A 21,108-nucleotide genomic window follows, 5' to 3' on the forward strand; every position below is an offset into this window, starting at 1 on the left:
TCAGGCCCACACACAGCCACTCCAACCCCTCCTCCTGCTTACCTGATTAAAAAATGGACACAGACGATACTCTCCGACTGGGGGCCCCGTCCCCCTGACACCACTGTGGCCTGGGTCTGGGTCCACAGGTAGCCACCGTTCCGGGCCAGGAAGCGATACTGCCCTGTTACTGCCTGGCCCTTGCTCAGCACTGAGGAGGGGGATCGGGAGGGGTCAGAGCCACCAAGGGGGCAACTGAGGAGAGAAAGATCTGGGGGCTGGGTATGAGGGGGTAAGGAAGGAGACGGTTCCCTGGGGCTTGGGGAGCAGGGAGCTGGTGTTGAGGTAGGGAGGGATTGCATCCTGGGGTGTGGAGAGCTGGGGGGTCCTGGTGCTGGCTGGGGGCCATGTGGCAGCTGGCTCCACGCCTGGGGAAATGGGATACATACAGGTGTGGATGCTCTTGCTGACCGCATCGGAGTCCAGCACGTGGATGTACTCGTAGGCGGAACAGCCGATCAGGTCATCGGGACTGTAGCCGGCCACTTCTGCGATCCTGGGGGTGGAGCAGAGTGGGGTCTGGTCAGGATGCTACTGGCTGAGAGGGAGGGTAGGTAGAGGGAAGTGGCAGCAGAGGACACAGGAACAAAGCCAGTAAGATGTCAAGAGACAGGATCGTAACCCAGAGAAAAGGAGTAAGAAACAGAGTAAGAGGAGTGCGGTGGGTTGAATAATGACCCCCAAAGATGTCCACATCCTAATTCCCAGAATCTGTAGATATGGTGTCTTTTTTTTTTTTTTTTTTTTTTTTTTTTTTGAGACAGATTCTGGCTCTGTCGCCCAGGCTGGAGTGCAGTGGCGCGATCTTGGCTCACTGCAACCTCCGCCTCCTGGGTTCAGGTCATTCTCCTGCCTCAGCCACCGCAGCTAGATATGGTATCTTACATGGCAAAAGGGACTTTGCAGATATGATGACATTAGAAGTTTTTTTTTATGGTTTTGGTTTTGTTTTTTGTCGGAGTCTCGCCCTGTCACCCAGGCTGGAGTACAGTGGCGTGATCTCAGTTCACTTTAAGCTCCGGCTCCTGGGTTCACACCTTTCTCCTGCCTCAGTCACCCTAGTAGCTGGGACTACAGGCACCCGTCACCACGCCCGGCTAATTTTTTGTATTTTTTTTTTTTAGTAGTGACGGTGTTTCATCGTGTTAGCCAGGATGGTCTCGATCTCCTGACCTCAGGATCCACCTGCCTCCGCCTCCCAAACTGCTGGGATTACAGGCGTGAGCCACTGCACCCAGCTGTTGCTTGTTTTCTGAGGCAGGCTCTCGCTCTGTCACCCAGGCTAGAGTGCAGTGGTGCAATCATGGCTCACCACAGACTTGACCTCCCAGGCTCAAGCAATCCCCCTGACTCAGCCTACTGAGTAGCTGGGACTACAGGTGTGTACCCTGTCTGGCTACTTTATACATTTTTCTTTTTTTTTTTTTTGTAGAAATGGGGTCTCACTATGTTGCCTAGTCTGGTCTTGAACTCCCGGGCTCAATCTTCCTGCCTTAGCCTCCCAAAGAGATGAGATTACAGGTGTCAGCCACCTCACCCGGCCTGCCTTAGTCTTGAGATGGGGAGATGGATGCAGGTGGGTCCCGCTCTAGGAGCTGGAAAAGGCGTGGAAACAGATTCTTTCCTGGAGCCTCCAGAAGGAACACAGCCTTAATTTTGCCTGTAAGACTCATTACTAATTTATTTTTCTTTCTTTAAGATGGGGTCTCACTATGCTGTCCAGGATGATCTGGAACTCCTGGCCTCAAGTCATCCTCCCGCCTTGATCTCCCAAAGTGCTGAGATTACAGGCGTGAGCCACCACGCCTGGCCTAATTTCAAATTTCTGACCTCCAGAATGGTGAGACAGTGAGTATGTGTTTTTTGGAGCCACTGAGTTTGTGGTAATATATTACAGCAACAATAGGGAACTAATACATGGAGACGGGAAGAAGAGCTAAGAAAAGAGAGAAAAAGAGACAACATGCATGACATAGGAGAGGAAGAGAGGGGAAGAAAAAAAACACAAAAAGAAAGAGAAGAATGAAAATAAATAAAGAGTAATGAGGATGATAGACCAGGTGCAGGGGCTCACACCTGTAATCCCAGCACTTTGGGAGGCCGAGGCGGGTGGATCACCTGAGGTCAGGAGTTCAAGACCAGCCTGGCCAAAATGGTAAAAACTCACCTCTACTAAAAATACAAAAGTAGCCAGGCATGATGGCAGGCGACTGTGATCCCAGCTACTCAGGAGGCTGAGGGAGGAGAATCACTTGAACCCAGGAGGCGGACATTGCAGTGGGCCAAGATCCTGCCACTGCGTTCCAGCCTGGGCAACAGAGCAAGACTCCATCTCAACAACAACAACAAAGTAATGATGACAATAATGATTTAAAAATCAGACACTTGTGCTTTGCACTGGGAAACTCACTGAGCTACTCAGAATGACCGTACAAGGCAGGTTTTGATGTGATTCCACAGGATAGGTGAGGAAATCATGGCACAGACAGTTGAAGTCATTTGGCTAAAGATACACAGCCAAGACTGACACCCAAGCAGGCTGAATCCAGAGTCACCATTCCTACATACAACACCAGGGTGAGGGATAAGATAGAAGAAGGAAGAGAAGGACAAAAGGAAGAGAAGGACAGAAGGAAGAGAAGGGGACAGAAAAAGAGATGAAAGGAAGGATAGAGGATGAACAAATAATAACAGTTTATTTTATTTATTATTGTTTTTTTTTTTTTTTTTTGAGACGGAGTCTCACTCTGTCGCCCAGGCTGGAGTGTAGTGGCCGGATCTCAGCTCACTGCAAGCTCCGCCTCCCGGGTTTACGCCATTCTCCTGCCTCAGCCTCCCGAGTAGCTGGGACTACAGGCGCCCGCCACCTCGCCCGGCTAGTTTTTTGTATTTTTTAGTAGAGACGGGGTTTCACTGTGTTAGCCAGGATGGTTTCGATCTCCTGACCTCGTGATCCGCCTGTCTCGGCCTCCCAAAGTGCTGGGATTACAGGCTTGAGCCACCGCGCCCAGCCTATTATTGTTTTTTTAGAGACAGCATCTCATTCTGTTGCCCAGGCTGGAGCACAATGGTGCAATCATGGCTAACTGCAGCCTCAACCTCCTGGGCTCAAGTATTCCTCCCACCTCAGACTCCTGTGTAGCTGGGACCACAGGCATGTGCCACCTGCCTGGTTAATTTTTTTTTTTTTTTTTTTTTTTTGAGACAGAGTCTTGTTCTGTCACCCAGGCTGGAGTGCAATGGAACAATCTCGGCTCACTGTAACCTCTGCCTCCCAGGCTCAAGCGATTCTCCTGTCTCAGTCTCCCGAGTAGCTGGGATTACAGGCATGCACCACCACGCCCAGCTAATTTTTGTATTTTTAGTGGAGACGGGGGTTTCATCATGTTGGCCAGGCTGGTCTTGAACTCCTGACCTCAGGTGATCCACCCGCCTTGGCCTCCCAAAGTGCTGGGATTACAGGCAGGAGCCACCGTGCTCAGCCCCACCTGGCTAGTTTTTTTGTAGAGACGGGGTCTCCCTATGTTGTCCAAGCTGGTCTTGAACTCCTGGTCTCAAGCAATTCTCCTGCATTGGCCTCCCTAAGTGCTGGTATTACAGGTGTGAGCCACTGTGCCTGGCCTAATGACAATTTATCGAGTGCTTCCTGTGTGCTGGGCACCATACTAACTGCTTGACACAAATTGACTCATTTAAGAAAAGGGACAAAGAGAGAGAGACCCTAAGAGAAAGACTCAGAGACAGAGAGAGAACGAAAGATAAAAGGAGGCTGGGTGCGGGTGGCTCACGCCTGTAATCCCAGCACTTTGGGAGGCCAAGGCAGGAGGATGGCTTGAGCCCAGGAGTTTGAGAGCAGTCTGGGCAAATGGCAAGACAGTATTTTTACGAAAAAAGAAAAGATATAAAAGACACGCAGAAAATTCAGAGACAGGCAGGCACACACAGAGAGAAAGATGGATGAAGTGAGAGAGACAGAGAAGGAGTGAGAGAAATGTGGGGGTGTGGAGGTGGGGAGGACAGCACACTTGAACCTGGGCAGAGGGAAGTGGGCCCCTGCCCACCTGTCATCACAGTAGGTGAACTTCATGTCCAGGCTGTGGCGGCTGAGGAAGGCCCCCCGGCCCAGCGGAGGCTCCAGGCTGCCTGGGTGGGGGATGGCTTCGCAGATGAGCACCAGGCACTGCAGTGGCGGCTCTGAGTTGGGGCTCCCAGCTGGAGAAGTCTGTGCAGGGGGCTTGTAGGCCCTCATATGTCCAGAGCAATGCAGTACCTGGGGGCCGAGAAGCGGGGACAAGGCAGTGGTGCCTCCGGGCCTGAGACCACCCATGAGGCTGAAAGATGCATCCTGTGGGCCCATCAGGGAGCTGAGATTCCAACCCCATGAAGACTCCAGGTTCCAAGGGGCTGAGGATCCCCAGCCCCAGGCCCATAGGAACCCCTCCTAAGAGAGTTTACAGGAGCCCCAGGTCCCAACTCCACAGACACCCATGCTCCTGGATGGACTGAGGACCCACTAGACCTGACCTGAGTGAGCTCCGCACAGTCCCCAAGCCAGGAGATGCCTGGACTCCAGCACCATTCGAGATCTTTCGGGGCTCACACCCAGCCCCAGCAGCCCCGGCAGCCCCAGCGTCCTCGCCCTCCTCCGGCCCGGCCCCGCGCACCTTCCAGGTGGCCGCCTTGAGGTTGAGGGTGCGCCCGCGGCTGGTGAGCGTACTCTTCATGCGCAAGGAGAAGCACCGCTCCGTGGGGGCCTCCACCTTCCTCCTGGACAGGGCTGGGGAGGCCCGGGGCAGGGGGGAGGTCACAGGCAGCTGCACACAGGCCCAGTGCCCTCCGGCACCCTGGCTGCTCAGGCCTCTGGAAGGTCTGAACCTCTCTGGAACCAGAGAGGATCCCCCAGGGGTAGTATGTGTCCCCTCAGACCCCCCAGGGCAGGGCTGTGTCCCCTCAGATCCCCCAGGGCAGGGCCATCTCTCCTCTTCCTACTTGTCTTTGTCTGGTGTTCCAGAGGAGGAGGGGATATGCTGAGGGAGGGGCGGAGCCTCAGCTTCCTCCTGTGAGGACAGACGCTTCTGGGGAACTCACTCTGTTGGGGGGTCAGGGCGTCCTGAAGCTCCTCTTGGTCACAGGGGTGGATGAAATCAAAGATGCTATGTCCGATGAGCTCCAGCTGCCGGGGATGAGAGGGGTTGGGGTCTACCAGGGCCTCTCACCCATCTCCTCCACCCCATCCTCATTCCCCTGCTCCAGTTCGCCAGCCTGATTGATTTCACCAGTCTCCCCATTCATGTTTCCATCCATTTGTCCATCCATCCATCCATCCACTCAGCAAGCATTTATTCAGCACGTACCAAGTGCCAGGCCCTCATCTATCTATCTATCTATCTATCTATCTATCTATCTATCTATCTATCAATCTATCTATCTATCAATCAATCAATCATCTATCTATCTATCTATCTATCTATCTATCTATCTATCTATTTTTTGAGACAGGTCTTGCTCTGTTGCCCAGGCTGGAGTGCAGTGGTGCAGTGGTGCGATCATAACTTCCTGCAGCCTCAACCTCCTGGGCTCAAGCAATCTGATCCTCCCACCTCAGCCTCCTCAGTAGCTGGGACTACAGTCATACGCCATCACACCTGGATATATATATATATTTTATATATATATATATATTTTAGATATATATAGAAATGGAGTCTCGCTCTGTTGCCCAGGCTGGAGTGCAATGGCACAATCTTGGCTCATTGCAACCTCTGCCTCCCTGGTTCAAGCGATTCTCCCACCTCAGCCTCCCGAGCGGCTGGGATTATAGGCATGTGCCACCACACCCGGCTACTTTTTGTATTTTTAGTAGAGGTGGGGTTTCACCATATTGGCCAGGCTGGTCTCAAACTCCTGACTCAAGTGATCTGCCTGTCTTGGCCTTCCAAAGTGCTGGGATTATAGGCATGAGCCACTGCATCCGGCTTTCTGCTAATTAAAAAAAATTTTTTTTTTAATAGAGATGGGGGTCTCACCATGTTGCCCAGGCTGGTCTCAAACTCCTGAGCTCAAGCGATCCTCCCACATTGGCCTCCCAAAGTACTGGAATTATAGGTGGGAGCTACCGCACCTGGCTCTTCTAAATGGTATGGACACAGTGACCACACACACAAATCCCTGCCTCGAAGAGCTTACTGGCCAGTGGGGTGAGATAGACAGTGAATGAAAGAACAGAAAATAACAATATACCAAGTAACATGAAGAAAACAAAAGAAGGACAAGGTGATGCAATGATGGGAGGCTGCTTTAGAGACAGTGGTCTAGACAGTTTCTTTGAAGAGGTGACATTTAAAAAGACTGCTGAACAAAGCAAGTGAAGTGGCCTTGTGGCCCCCTGCAGTAAGAGGATTCCAGAAAGAGCGAACAGTAAGCGCAAGGCCCTGAGATGAGACTCCATTCAAATCACACTTGTCTGGCAGGCCGAAAACCCAACTCTTCATTTCAGTTTAGGAAATGAGCCTGGTGCTGGGAGGAGGGGACACAGATGAAGGTGGACCCTATTGGCTCACCATGTGAATGGTGCTGGTGCTGGTGAATAGGGAAAGAGGGAGATCTTCCTCCTCTGACAACATCTCTTGTAGCTGGAGTCGAATCCTGGCTGTGCCACTTCCTAGCTTTGGGACCTCAGGACATTCATCTCTCTGGGTCCAAAAAGCTCACTCACACTAACAGAGAAATTGGTACCAGGAGTGGGGTAACGAGGCAGAGAAAAGGAACAGATACCAACTATTGCGCCCATTTATGTGAGATTAAAAAAAAAAGAATGGGAACTCTCTCGTAGGCCTTGCTGTAAGGATGAATTAAAGTTAGTTCTACTTTCTATGCTCGCTTAGGCAGCACGTATGCTAAAAATTGGAATAATACAGAGAAGATTAGCATGGCCTTTGTGCAAGGATGATACGCAAATGCATGAAGCCTTCCATGTTAATTAAAAAAGTAAGTTCTACTTTCTAAATGTCTCTTGTTCCTATCTTTCCATCCCCATGGCCCCTGCCACTGTTCCTCTTCTCCCACCTGAGATTGGCATCTACCCATTGCTGATCTCTCAACCTCTGATCTCACTCCCTCCAAATCTACCTCCATGCTATACCTAGAGGATCTTTCAAAAATGTAAATCTGGGAAGAAGAAGAGGCGAGAACGACCCCCGGACCGACCAAAGCCCGCGCGCGCTGCATCCCGCATCCAGCACCTACGTCCCGCCGCCGTCGCCACCACGCCCAAGAGAAAGGCTGAAGGGGATGCTAAAGGAGATAAAGCCAAAGTGAAGGACGAACCACAGAGAAGATCTGCGAGGTTGTCTGCTAAACCTGCTCCTCCAAAGCCAGAGCCCAAGCCTAAAAAGGCCCCTGCAAAGAAGGGAGAGAAGGTACCCAAAGGGAAAAAGGGAAAAGCTGATGCTGGCAAGGAGGGGAATAACCCTGCAGAAAACGGAGAGGCCAAAACAGACCAGGCCCAGAAAGCTGAAGGTGCTGGAGATGCCAAGTGAAGTGTGTGCATTTTTGATAACTGTGTACTTCTGGTGACTGTACAGTTTGAAATACTATTTTTTATCAAGTTTTATAAAAATGCAGAATTTTGTTTTACTTTTTTTTTTTTTTTTAAAGCTATGTTGTTAGCACACAGAACACTTCATTGTTGTTTTTGGGGAAAGGGGCATATGTCACTAATAGAATGTCTCCAAAGCTGGATTGATGTGGGGAAAACACCTTTCCCTTCTAGTTTTGAGAGACTTCCTCTTGGTTCCCAGGAGGAGGGATTCCCTGACTTTGACACACATGGCCACCTTGGCACAAAAGCCTTGTGGTATGGAAAAACAAATTTGTTTTTATGTCCTCTTCTCCCTTTCCATCTTTCAGCATAGACTTAACTCCCTTAAGCCCAGACATCTGTTGGGACCTGACCCCTAGTCATTGGTTACCAGTGTGTCAGGCACTCTGGACTTTCCAGTGATGCCACTGAGATGGCACCTGTCAAAACAGCATTGGTTCCATTTCTAGATTGTGGATCTTCAGATAAATTCTGCCATTTTCATTTCACTTCCTGAAAGTCAGGGTCGGCTTGTGAAAAGTTGTTAAACAACATGCTAAATGTGAAATGTCAACCCTCACTCTAAACTTTCCCTGTTCAGAGCATCAGATGAAGACTTCATTGGGTTTTACAGTGGCTTTCTGATTTTTGGTAGTCCATTGAAGAAGGGAGTTTGAAAGTTGTTGTATACTGTTAACGATTGTCTGCCCATGTCCTGCCTGAAATACCATGATTGTTTATGGAAAGTATCTTTAATAAAGCTGGATACAGTTTGGCTTGGGGAAAAAAAAAAAAAAAAAAAAAAAAAAAACGTAAATCTGATTCTACCTCTCTGGCACAACCTCTCCACTGCTTAAAATCCTTCTATAGCTCCCCAGGGTCCTGGAGATAAAGCTAGTTTGGCCTTACATTTGGCCACAGGCTACCCTGATGACCTCTCTAGCCTTCTGTCTCTCCGCTTCTCCTATTGAACTCTGCACCTAGGAGGATAAACTTGTTTTTGTTTGTTTGTTCGTTTTTGAGACTGGATCTTGCTCTGTCACCCAGGCTGTAGTGTACTGGTGTGATCTTGGCTCACTGCAACTTCCACCTCCCAGGCTCACATGATCCTCCCACCCCAGCCTCCCAAGTAGCTGGGACCACAGACGTGTGCCAGCACATCTGGCGAATTTTTTGTATTTTTGGTGGAGACAGGGTTTTGCCATGTTGCCCAGGTGAAACACTGAACTCCTGAACTTAAGCTATCCTCCCATCTTGCCCATTCAAAGTGTTAGAATTACAGGTGTGAGCCACTGCACGTGGCCAACTTCTTTATTTCCCGAAATTATTCTGTTTCTTTCTCACCTCTTGGCCTTTGCCTCCTCTGTTCCCTCTGCCATGTACATTCCTGATCTTCACTGATCCCATCCATTCTCCATACCCCTCCGACCAGCTAAGCTCTTCAGATTTCAGCTCAGACGTCTTCTCCTCCAGGAAGCCCTCCATTCCCACCCAGGCTGGGTCAGGTACACCCCACCCCTGGGCTCCCACAGCCCCCTAGACTGTCCCAACCCAGCCCTGACCATTCTGGGTCTTCCTGTCTAGTGACATACCTATATCCCCTTTGTACTGTGAGTCCCATAAAGGTAGGGCTATGGCTGTCCTGGTCACCACTGTATCCCCAGCATCACCAGTACAGGGCCAGGCACAGAGCCAGGAGCTCCTCTCACCTGACTGAGGCCCAGGTGTTTGCTGACATTCTCCGACAGGTAAGCCATGTCTCCCTCGGTGGTGAGCACCATGACGAAGCCCTCCAGGGCCTTCAGGTAGCAGGCATCCAGTGGTTCTCCCCCTGCTCCCACCTGGTTCCACTCCCCTGGTGCCCGGGGCAGGGGGGATGGGGGCATCTCTAGTCAGTTATGGACTGAATCATGAACTGACCCTGGGCTAGCCTCCCTCTGCCTTGCCTCATTCAGAGAAACTTACATGCACCCCCGAGGGAGTGGGGGTACATCCTAGTGACCTGGATTCCCAAGGAAGAAAGCAGGACCAAGAAGCACTGGAATTAGAAGCAGGGCCTCCCAGGGGGGCAGAATTCTAAGGAAGCAGGAGTCTCCCAAGGGAACGGAATTCTAAGGATGTGGGTGGGCCTCCTAGGAGGACAGAATTCAAAGTGGATGGAACTCCCCAGGGTCAAAATATGAAGGGGCCAGGGCCTAGGGGGAATTGTAACACAGAGCTGATGGGGAAGCCTCGAAGGGGTTCAACACTCATGGAGGGCAGGATGTTCCAGAGGGACAGAACTCCAGAGAAGCAGGGGCTCCCAGAGGACAGACTTCTAAGGGGGTAAAGCCTCCAAGAAAAGTAAAATTCTATGGGGCAAGTCAAATGGGCAGAGCCTCCCAGAGAATAACACTACCTCCTCCGCTTTCAGGGTCCTGGGATTCCATGGGGTTTATGTGTGAGTGTATGTGTGTGTGTGCGTGCGTGGCAAAGCCCGCTGCACGGTGCAATTCTAACTGGGTGGAAATTCAAGGAGATGCCTACTAAAAGAACAAGTGATGTAGAACTAGAGGGGTGGGGAAGGGACAAGGGACTCTCAGGTTCAGCAATGAAAAGTTGGGCGGCGTGGCCTCCCAGTGGATGTATTATGAGACCAGGGCCTATCCATCTGGGAGAGTCTCCCAGAGGATGAAATCCTAAGGATTGAAGGGTTAGGGGATTCTCTGCGAGTCCTAAGGAGGCGGGGCTTCCAAAGGGCGCGTTCCAGCGGGCGGGGCCTCACAAGTGACCGACTTCTAAGGGGGTGGGACTCCCAGCACGCCAGTAACTCAAAGGGGGCGGGGTCTCCCCTGGGAAGTGGGTTTCCAGGGGGGTGGGGCTCCGCCGAGAAGACGTCCACCAGGGGGCGGGGCTTTGTCAGAATGCGGCTTCCCGGAGGAGGGGCCTCCATGGGATGTGGGCGGGGCCTGGCCAAGACGGGAATTCCCACGGCCGGGGCTCACCTGCGGCGCAGAGGCGGTGCATGCGCAGGTAGCTGATGGTGAGGCGCATGATGGAGGCCTTGTCCAGGTGGGCGCTGACGCCGCGTGCGAAGGGCAGCGTGTGGGCCAGCTGGTACAGCACCTCGGTCTCCTGGCTGCGCCGGCTGCGGGCCGCATCCCGGGACTTTTCCTTGCGCAGCTCGGTGGTCGACCTGAGAGCATGGGCAGCGTTCACTGGTGGTGACTCGGGAAAGACAAGAGGAGGACGGGACGAGCACGTGGGGAGCTGCCACCTGGGGCCGGGGCTCGTGGAGGGCTGGGCCGCAGCTGCGCAGGCCTCGATGTGTGGCCCTGTCGAGTTCGCGGCGCTTTCTGGGCCTGGGACGGCTACACTGTGGAGCCCTCCTAGCCCTGAATTTACCTGTGGTCTTGCCAGTCCATGCTGCCTCCTGCGCCTCGCTCCTCTCTGTGGCGCGCCTAGGGCCGCTCTGTCCCCTCCCTGACTTATCTGCAGTTTATTTCCCGGGCTAGGGACGCCTGGGGGACAGGGACGGCCCCTGCTGGGAGGGGGCTGGCTGAGCTGGCCCGGGGCCAGAGAAGGGAGGGCCCACGAAGGAGAGGCCTACAGCCTCCCAGGCCCCCTGCCCTACAGTTTCCCAGATCTCCTTCTCTGCCCTTTCACCTCAACTGAGCCATCCTGTGAATCTTGGAACATAGATCTCAAAGTCTAACGACGAACCATGAACAGGGGCCCTAAGAGGGGCAGGGACCCGCCAGGGTGACACAGCAAAGCAACCTGTTCTGTTTACCACTCACCCTGCCCTGTAATCCACTTCAAATATCTGCATTTTGCTGTGGGGTTGGAAGAATAAGTGTCGTTTTATGAGAAATATCTGCCACTTATCCAGCTTTTACTATTTTGTCACTCCCGGTGCCAAGCGTGAAACTTAGGTTAACCTGTCTAATGCTCAGGCAACCCAGAAGGAAGTTGATAACGCCCCATTGAACAGATGAGGACACGGAGGCGCAGACAGTGCCTGCCCACAAATAGGGAAGCCTGCCTTTAAACAATGGTCTACCTAAACTCTCAAATTTTCTCTCTCTCTATGGGCCTGGGTTTATGTCCAGGATTTTAGCTCTTCTCCCTGTTTCTGCCACTGTCTTCAAAATCAAACTCCAGGTCTGTCTGAACCTAAAGTTTGTTTTTTTTTTTCTTTTCTTTTCCTTTCTTTTCTTTTTTCTTTTCTTCTCTTTCTTTTTTTTGAGACAGGCTCTCACTCTGTTGCCCAGGCTGGAGTGCAATGGCATGAATATGGCTTACTGCAGCCTCAACATCTTAGGCTCAAGCCATCCTCCAGCCTCAGCCTCTTATGTAGCTGGGACCACAGGTGTGCACCAGCACACCCAGCTAATTTTTGTATTTTTTGTAGTGACAGTGTGTCATTTTGTTGTCCAGGCTGGTCTTGAACTCCTGAACTCAAGTGATCCTCCCACCTTGGCCTCCCCAAATTCTGGGATTACAGGTGTGAGCCACCACGCCCGGCTTCTTTACTTTCATATAAAATTACAGCCGGAAGCAGCTATAATTTGGAGGGTGAGACAGAGGATCACTTGAACCCAGGTTCAAGGTTACAGTGAGCTATGCTTGTACCCCTGCACTCCAGCCTGGGCAACAGCTGTCTCTAAAAAAAGACAAAAACAGGCCGGGCGCGGTGGCTCACGCCTGTAATCCCAGCACTCTGGGAGGCCAAGACCGGCGGATCACGAGGTCAGGAGATCGAGATCATTCTGGCTAACCAGTGAAACCCTGTCTCTACTAAAAATACGAAAAATTAGCCGGGCATGGTGGCGGGCGCCTTGTAGTCCCAGCTACTCGAAAGGCTGAGGTGGGAGAATCGCTTGAACCTGGGAGGCAGAGGTTGTAGTGAGCCAAGATCTTGCCACTGCACTCCAGCCTGGATGACAGAGCAAGACTCCGTCTCAAAAAAAAAACAACAAAAAACAAAAACATAAACAAAAACAAAAACCGAAAAAACCAAAACAGACAAAAAACAAATTAGCAAAAATAGAAAAAATAAAAAATTATTACATGATGTATTACATCTAGTATATTGTATATATAGTCTAGTGTAGTATATTGTATATATAGTCTCATCTACATTTATAATATTGATAAATATTACCATTAGTAATAGGCAGCTGTCATTTGCTAAGCATTTGTGTGCTTGCTACTGTACTATGTATTTTATATGTATTCATCCAATCCTCAGGGGACCCCTAGGAGGGAGGTATTTTATTTTTTATTTATTTTTTTAATTTTTAATTCTTTTTTTTTTTTTTTTGAGATGGAGTTTCCCTCTGTCGTCCAGGCTGGAGTATAATGGCACGATCTCGGCTCACTGCAACCTCCGCCTCCCGGGTTCAATTATCCTCCCTCAGCCTCCCGAGTAGCTGGGATTACAGGCCTTTGCCACCACGCCTGGCTAATTTTTGTATTTTTAGTAGAGACAGGGTTTCGCCATGTTGGCCAGGCTGGTCTCAAACTCCTGACCTCAAGTGATCTGCCCACCTCAGCCTCCCAAAGTGCTGGGATTACAGGCATGAGCCACCGTGCCCGGCGGAGGGGGACATTTTAAACTTCCACTTTACAATGGGGAAACTGAGACTGAAAGGTGAAGTCCTTGCCCAAGAAGCCCCAAAGCCAACAACTGGCAGAGCTGGGATTTGAAACTGGGCAGTGAGTTTCAGGCTTTTTCTCATCCCCTCCTTGGGACCCATCTGAGGGAAGTAGAACCTCTAGGAGGGGTCACTGTCCCTTCCTAAATTCAAGAGCAGAGGCGGCTTCTGGGGTGGCATCAACCCCAGCCTCAGGCAAGAGACCTGTAGCCCCACCACCCAGGGCGAGGGGATATTTTCCTGTCTGGAGGCAGAAGGAAAATAAAATCCTCAGTACAGCAGGGTGGGAGGCACACAAGAGGGCAGGCTGGATGGAGGGTTGGAGCAGGGGAGATACGGCCCCTGTCCCCGCCCCCTCCCTCCTGGCTGGTGGGGGCAGGGGCCTCAGTCCTGCCTGCCTGAGAGGACATGCCGTCCTGTTCTGTTCCAGCCCTGTTTGTCTTCCTGCCCAGAGGGTGGGGGCGAGAGGGCCTCACGGTGCTGGGGGCCCGACAGAGGGAACAGGGAGTGGGAACCGGCAGGGAGGTGGGGCCAGCGCCCCACCTCCTAGGCAGCTGGGCTCTGTAATCCTCTGTGGCTGGGCTGCTTCTTCCATAGAAGGAGCCAGCTGGTGGCTGCGGAGGGTCCCTCCTTCCAACTCCCAGCCTGCCCTCTGGATGTTCTACTGGGAAGTGTGGGTCTTTCCCATTTCACAGACTGGAGGCTAGTTCCTCTGGCTCAGGGTTCCAATCCTGACTCTACTACTTATAAACTCCACTACTTATAAGCTCCACTACTTACAAGCTCCACTGTTTATAAGGTGGGTGACGACTTATAAGCTGTGTGAACGTAATCGTGCTCTGTCGCCCAGGCTGGAGTGCAGGGGCTCGATCTCGGCTCACTGTCACCTCCGCCTCGCGAGTTCAAGCGATTCTCCTGCCTCAGCTTCCTGAGTAGCTGGGATTACAGGCGCCTGCCACCACGCCTGGGTAATTTTTGTATTTTTAGTAGAGACAGGGTTTCACTATGTTGGCCAGGCTGGTTTCGAACTCCTGACCTCAGGTGATCTGCCTGCCTAGGACTCCCAAAATGTTAGGATTACAGGCGTAAGCCACCGCGCCCGGCCAAGGTTAGACTTATTCTCCCTCTGTGCATGTCAGAGGTGGAAAGCATGGGCTTAGGAGCTTCTGGGGCTTTAGAGTAACCTGTGGGTTACCCTCCCCATAGTGTGGTGTGTGCATGCAATTACATGGTTTTTACGCAAGCATCTTAAAAGGAGGACTGAGGCCGGGCGCGGTGGCTCAAGCCTGTAATCCCAGCACTTTGGGAGGCCGAGACGGGCGGATCACGAGGTCAGGAGATCGAGACCATCCTGGCAAACACGGTGAAACCCCGTCTCTACTAAAAAATACAAAAAAACTAGCCGGGCGAGGTGGCGGGTGCCTGTAGTCCCAGCTACTCGGGAGGCTGAGGCAGGAGAATGGCATAAACCCGGGAGGCGGAGCTTGCAGTGAGCTGAGATCCGGCCACTGCACTCCAGCCCGGGCGACAGAGCGAGACTCCGTCTCAAAAAAAAAAAAAAAAAAAAAAAAAGGAGGACTGAATAACAGTGATACTGTAATAATGATAGCATTGGTGTGTTGAACACCCACGGAGCTAGAGACCCCATTAAGTCCTTACTACAACCCTATGAGCAGGAAAAGTGATTTCTCCTTCAAAGAGGCAGAAACCGAGAGTCGGAGCAATGGTATCCCCAGCCCAAGTAACCCAGCGCCCTCCATCGACACTGAACTATGTTCAACCACTTCTCAGTGAATCTGACCATGTTCCTGCAATGACTTTCCCCATTTTCCGGATGAGGAAGGAAGCCCAAAGAGGTGATGAAACTTGCCTGAAGCCACACGGCTTTTAGTAGCAGAGCCAGGATTCAAACCAGGTCTGTCCACTCTGACTTGAACTCACTTTGTGGCACACCTATTGGGTGTTCTGCTCCCGACCATCTGCTTCCTCACTACTGGCTCCTCATCTTGATCTGGGATGGTGGAAAGGGAGTGTGATCCCCAGTTTTCTTTGATTTTTTTTTTTTTTTTTTTTTTTTTTTTTTGAGACAAAGTCGGGCTCTATTGTCCAGGCTGGAGTGCAGTGGCCTGATCTTGGCTCACTACAACCTCTGCTTCTCAGGCTCTAGCCATTCTCCCACCTCAGCCTCCTGAGTAGCTGGGACTACAGACACTCACCACCATGCCTGGCTGATCTGCGTATTTCTAGTATAGATGAGATTTTGCCATATTGCCCAGGCCCGCCTCGAACTCAAGCAATCTGCCCACCTCAGCCTCCGGAAGTGCTGGAATAACAGGCCTGAGCCACTGCGCCCGGCCTCCCCGTATTTCCAGGACCTGAAACTGAGGCTCAGAGCAGCAGTCACTGACACAAGTCCACACCACCAGGAAGTGGGTGAGAAGGGATTTGAACCCTGACTTTGGGGCCTGTGCTCTTGGTAGGTGTGCCCACCGCCCAAGGGGCCCCTGCCCTGCCCCTCTTTTGCCTAGCAGCCTCAGTCCCTTCCCCTGTCACACCCCTGCTGCCTCCAGATCGCCCCAGCTGGCCCCATGCCCAGCCCTGGTCCAGCCCCCTGGCACTCTGCCCAGCTTGGGACGTGCAGCTGGAACCCTGCCACCCTTCCTCCGTGTTCCAGCCAAGAACAGGGGGTGGGGCCGGGGCCTGGAGGGCTCAGGGTGAGGCCTGAGAATGGGGGTTGGGGCCCAGTGCCCCCTCCAACCAGGAAGGAGAGAAGTTCACCCCTTCCCTGCCCTGAAGAACTTGCCACCCATGAGGAAGGCATAATAAAAGCAGGGAGTCCCTGCTCCACATTCAGGGCTACTTCTGGGCTTTTCTCTTCTGATACTCAGCTGGGTACTGGGGGGTCTTACGAAAAGCACAGAGGATTTGGTGGGTGGGGGCTTAGGTTGTAGCTGGGCAAGGATGCCTCTTGGCACTGCCCAGAGCTGTCCTGACAGACCAGACGCAGGGTTTGGGTTTGCAAAGGGACTTGGCATGAGGGTCTGTGGGAGTCTCTCTGTCCCCTGACTCTGCTTGTTCCCAAGGACATGGTAATCTGGTGGGGTGCCGGTCCCCAAAATCCTATCTTCTCCAGGAACCTTGTACCTCACTAGACACTCTGGGCTGCAAGCCGTACCCACCAGGGACTTCCCAAGAGCATCCTTGCCCACAGTGGGATGGCAGCCAGCCCCAGCTAGAGGAAGGGAAGGGGGAAAGGGGGTTTGGGGGGCCCACTCACCATTGCCCAGGCCCCCTTTGGCTGAAGGGCCATCCAGGGGATGCAGGAGGGGACGCAGCGCAGCCAGGACCCGGGTGCGAGTTACGAGTGGGTGGCGCGCGGCAGTGAGATGACTCCACAGGAAAGGGCCGGCCTTGGGTGGGGAGGGGGACACCCCAGCTCAGCCAAGAGGGGCCCCCACCCAGCCAGGAGGGGGCGCTGAGAAGGGCGGGACGACAGCTGGCCCAAAAAGGGTGGGATGGAGTTCCCTGGTAGGCCCAGAGCCAGGGCCTGGAATAGAGTGGGGGAGGGGGGAGAGGATGGGGGGGTTAGAAACATGGGGTGTGCACGGATCCAATCAGGCCTGAGAAACCAGGGAGGAGGGAAGGGGGTGAGGCTTACTGGGTGCCTCACATTGGACAGAGAAAGCTGAGGACCTAGAACATTTTCCAGAGTCCCATGAGAACATGGCCAGATAAGACCCCATGGCAGCGGCCCCAGGGCACAGGTTCCTTGTGTTCCAGCAGAGCTGCACCTGCTGGGAGGTGAACCCAGAAACCCACCCTCTGCCCGGGAAGACCCCAGCTTAGCACTGCGGCAGGGGGCGCTCCCATCACAGCCTGCAGGCTCACAGTACCCCGCCATGGAATCTCCCCAAAATAAAGCTTGAATGAGGCTCCCCTGTCTCTCAGGATGGGGGTGGAGGGGTGAGATGAGGGGCTGGACTTTGGGACGCGGGTCCAGCTTGTTTCCCTGTTATTTAAGGGAGTGACTCTGGCTTTTGAAAGGATACAAAAAGTCTCTTAGGAAGGGTCCCAGACGGCTTCTGAAAGGGGTTCCCCTCTGCCCATTGCTAGGGAAACCCAACGTTTACGAGACTGTGTCAGGAAGGGTACTATCAGAGGAGATCTCTCCTCTCTTGAACTCAGGAGAAGAATGCCATTCCAAGGGACTCCCTATACGTGGGAAGGCTCAATTTAGGGGTATCCCGTATCTCCTAGGATCCCAGGGACCTGGTGGAAAAGAACACCCTCAATTTGGGGAGTTCAGAGGCCAGAGGGATCAATATGTGGCGGGAGAATACCTCCCGCCTGGGGACTGCTCAAATGCAATCACCCCTAATTTATCAGGAATCCCAAGTTCCACCCCCAGCCAGAAGGGTAAGTGAGCCTTGGGTAACGAAAAATCGGGGACCCCGAAGCCGCTCTTGGCCAGAGGGGCGGGGCAGCCAGAGACGTAGGGAATCCCCCACCCCTGCAGTCTCTAAGGGTGGAGAGTGCGGCGGGGATGTGCCTCCTTCCGCGCGTCCCGGGGCGTTCTTGTTTCGTACCCGCGAACCGCCTCCCCACAATCCAGCTCAGGGGTCTCCAGGAGGAGAGCCCCCCAATTCCCAGAACTCCTGCCCCCGAACTTCAGTACCTTGCGCGCTGCAGCCCCAGCGCCATGGCTCGCCGGTCGCGGCTCCGGAGCCCTCGGAGGCCCCTAGCCCCCTCCCCTGGCCTTGCGAGCCCCCTCCCCAGCTCCTCCCCACGCCGTGCGGTTGGCTGTGCCGCGCCAGGCCCGCAGCTCTGATTGGGCGAAGGGTATGTCACTCCTGAAAAGGAGGCGGAACCAGGGGAAAAGACTTGGAAAGGCAAAGGGGGTGATACCGTGTAATACACACCCCCCAACCACGCCTCTCGCCGCGGACTTCCTAGGCAGTGTAGCCCGCACCGTCGGCTGGCCGCGCCTTCTCTGGCCCAGCCTCTAAAGTGCCAACGCCAGTACTCTTCTGAACCCACCCAGTTCACTCTGTTCTCTGCACCCCAGTCCCCAGCCTCTAACCCCCACCTCCTCTCACCTTTCCATTTCCTAACCCCAGTTGGGCCCTTTCGACCTCCCAATTCCACCCCTTCCAACCCCCTAGCCTCCTCTATCCCTTCTAAGGTATTCACAGAGTACCCTACTTCCCCTCCCCACCCTCCAACTCCCAACCCCACCCCAGTTACACAATCCCTGGCCCTCTGGCACCTACCCTTCCCTGTCACTCCCCAGCTCCTCCCTGCCGCCCCTGTCCCATACCCCACCTAGCCCCCGTTCCTCCAGTCTGCACCCTCTGCACCCCAGCTTACCTTCCCCCACCCCCTCTACTCCACCCTAACCTCTTGGCCTTTCTGACCCCCTTTTCAGGTCCCTACTGATGAATAATTAAGCTTATGTCAAGTAAATATGGTTTAATTCAATCACACCTACTTTAAAAAGAGCCGAGAAATAGTTTTGTTGTTGTTGTTGTTTAACTAGTCAACTATGAAGGGAGAGGTACAAAGTTACCTAGCAATAATGAAAGAATTACAGTTGGATAAGGAACAGTGTGTGTGTGTGTGTGTGTGTGTGTTGGACCACTATTCTGCATTTGGTTGGCAGGGAAGAGGATACTATAGCAGAAGTGGCCTTGTTGAACCTTGAACTTGCCAGGCAAGTTGCTCACCTGAGGGCCTTTGCACTTGCTGCTGTTCCCACAGCTTAGAACACTCTTCCTCCAGGAATCCACACAGCTCCCCGGCTCACCCCAGTACCCCACTCTGTTTTCTTTTGGGAAACCGCTTCTCTCTCCTCTTCATCTATTTAATTTGAATAGGGTTTAGCCACTGCTCCGCCCTCACCAGCTCCAGGGATGAACACAGGATCCAGACCTGGCTAATCAGTTGAGTCTGCTTCCCTGGCCACAGTGATTGGTTCAGGGAAGGCACGTTACCTAATTTAGCCCAATGAGAATCAACCCTGAGACATTTGCTGCAACCATCAGGAAACAGGTTTTTCTATTTCTGCTGGAATTGCCGAGCAGATGGAGCAGATGGGGCTCACACTGCCACAAAGAGAAGAGAGGCTTTATGAGATGAGGTTCAGTGCAAAAGAGATTGTGCAGAAATGAGCGACTGTGAAAGGCAGTTTTGACCCCAGTACTTGAGTGCCTGGATCCAGCCATACCTGAACTCCAGTTTAATTCTTGGATTTTTCCAACGAAACCCACTATGGGCTTTTTTTTTTTTTTTTTTTCTCTTGTCAAATATTGCTTCATTCACTATTGCCTTTTTTGCTTTGTGCTTAGATTAGTTTGAATGGATTTTAGATGCTTGCTCCCAAGAGAATCTTGATATATAGAGAAACTAACTCTCAACCCTCAGTATGGAGGCATGTGGGATGTTAGAAAAGGAGCAGTCTGAATTATAAAGGGGGGCCAACCATGGTGGCTCATGCCCGTAATCCCAGCACTTTGGCAGGCTGAGGTGGGCAGATCACCTGAGGTCAGGAGTTCAAGAGCAGCCTGGCCAACATGGTGAAACTCCATCTCTACTGAAAATACAAAAATTAGCCGGGCGTGGTGGCTCACCCTTGTAATCCCAGCTACTCGGGAGGCTGAGGCAGGAGAATCGCTTGAAGCCAGGAGGCAGAGGTTGCAGTGAGCCGAGATCGTGCCATTGCACTCCAGCCTGAGTGACAGAGTGAGACTCTGTCTCTTAATAAATAAATAGTAGAAGGGGCTGCAGAGGAACCAATGCTTTTAGAGCTTGTCAGGGTTTAGGTAAAGACACGGAGTAGAAGAAATGTTCAAGGGACAAACCGAGGAAGGGGCGTGATTGTTAACAAGGCATCAAGAGTTCCAGTGAGTGTGTTGAAAGAGTTTGGAGGGGGCAGTCGTTGGATGATAGATTGAGTGGAAGAGAAGAACTCATTGATTTTGGCATGAGGGAGTCGTAGCAGAGAGCCAATCAGAGGGATTTACAGTGACCAAGAAAAGCTGGCACTAGTTCAACAAACATTAAAATAGAACTAACACTGTATATATAGAGATGCAACAGGTGTCTCTCTATGATGTAGGATAGTGTTAAACTTCACTCGGAGGTTCCCAGCAGCTAAGGCAATAAGGGAAATGTGTCTGTTGAAATGGTTTCCAATTTTTGCTAAAGGATGTGTTCTTGTTTGTCTGAAGAGACAAGTTTTGTACCTGGAACTGAAGTTAAGGGGGGAATTTAAGACCTTTTAATATTAAAATGTAGAGTGGTCTGAGCTGCCAGGAACTGTGGGAGCTTGGTTGCAGTGTCTCACCCTCCTGTCAGGGTTGTCAGAAAGGTTTATTGTGGAAGGGACGTTTGGATGCAGACTTGAGGAGGAATAACAGTGAGGCAAGAAGAGAGAGGGTTGGATACAGCCGAGTGCAGTGGCTCTCACCTGTAATCCCAATGACTCAGGAGGCTAAGCTGGGAGGATTGTTTGAGGCTAGGAGTTTGAGACCAGCCTGGGCAACACAGCTAGATTCCATCTCTTAATTTTTATTTTATTTATATATGCATTTATTTATTTTTTGAGACTGAGTGTCGATCTTGTCGCCTAGCCTGGAGTTCACTGGTGTGATCTTGGCTCACTGCAACCTCTACCTCCCAGGTTCAAGCAATTCTCCTGCCTCAGCCTCCTGAGTAGCTGAGATTACAGGCACCTGCCACCACACCCGGCTAATTTTTGTCTTTTTAGTAGAGACGGGGTTTCACCATGTTGGCCAGACTGGTCTCAAAATCCAGACCTCAGGTGATTTGCCCATCTCAGCCTCCCAAAGTGCT

General features: G+C 52.3%; 1 protein-coding gene, 1 non-coding gene and 1 pseudogene across 12 annotated transcripts in view; 2 read left to right on the forward strand and 1 right to left on the reverse strand.

The window, feature by feature from the left end:
• HIF3A (hypoxia inducible factor 3 subunit alpha) overlaps nucleotides 1–18,011 on the reverse strand; it is a 52,172-nt gene extending 34,161 nt beyond the window's left edge. For 6 of the 11 annotated variants that reach the window (XM_073016260.1, XM_007997282.3, XM_037991864.2 and 3 more), the window contains exons 1-8: nucleotides 17,933–18,011; nucleotides 10,603–10,793; nucleotides 9,328–9,473; nucleotides 5,128–5,212; nucleotides 4,704–4,816; nucleotides 4,101–4,309; nucleotides 429–535; nucleotides 43–190 (exon numbers count right to left, since the gene is read on the reverse strand). In XM_073016260.1, the coding sequence (XP_072872361.1) occupies nucleotides 43–190; nucleotides 429–535; nucleotides 4,101–4,309; nucleotides 4,704–4,816; nucleotides 5,128–5,212; nucleotides 9,328–9,473; nucleotides 10,603–10,793; nucleotides 17,933–17,958 (1,025 nt within the window). In that variant the 5' untranslated portion in view covers nucleotides 17,959–18,011. Of the gene's footprint in view, nucleotides 1–42; nucleotides 191–428; nucleotides 536–4,100; nucleotides 4,310–4,703; nucleotides 4,817–5,127; nucleotides 5,213–9,327; nucleotides 9,474–10,602; nucleotides 10,794–16,534; nucleotides 16,786–17,932 lie in introns of those variants that run through there. The other 5 variants (XM_073016261.1, XM_007997288.3, XM_073016263.1 and 2 more) reach the window with 4 other exon arrangements.
• Nucleotides 6,912–7,019, forward strand: LOC119621806 (U6 spliceosomal RNA). Its single transcript, XR_005238409.1, has one exon. It is a non-coding gene; the product is annotated as a U6 spliceosomal RNA (small nuclear RNA).
• LOC119621789 (non-histone chromosomal protein HMG-17 pseudogene) lies at nucleotides 6,985–8,393 on the forward strand (annotated as a pseudogene).
• Nucleotides 18,012–21,108: the final 3,097 nt, after the last annotated feature.

The sequence above is a fragment of the Chlorocebus sabaeus genome, chromosome 6, assembly GCF_047675955.1.
Source record: "Chlorocebus sabaeus isolate Y175 chromosome 6, mChlSab1.0.hap1, whole genome shotgun sequence".
Taxonomy (NCBI): Eukaryota; Metazoa; Chordata; class Mammalia; order Primates; family Cercopithecidae; genus Chlorocebus; species Chlorocebus sabaeus.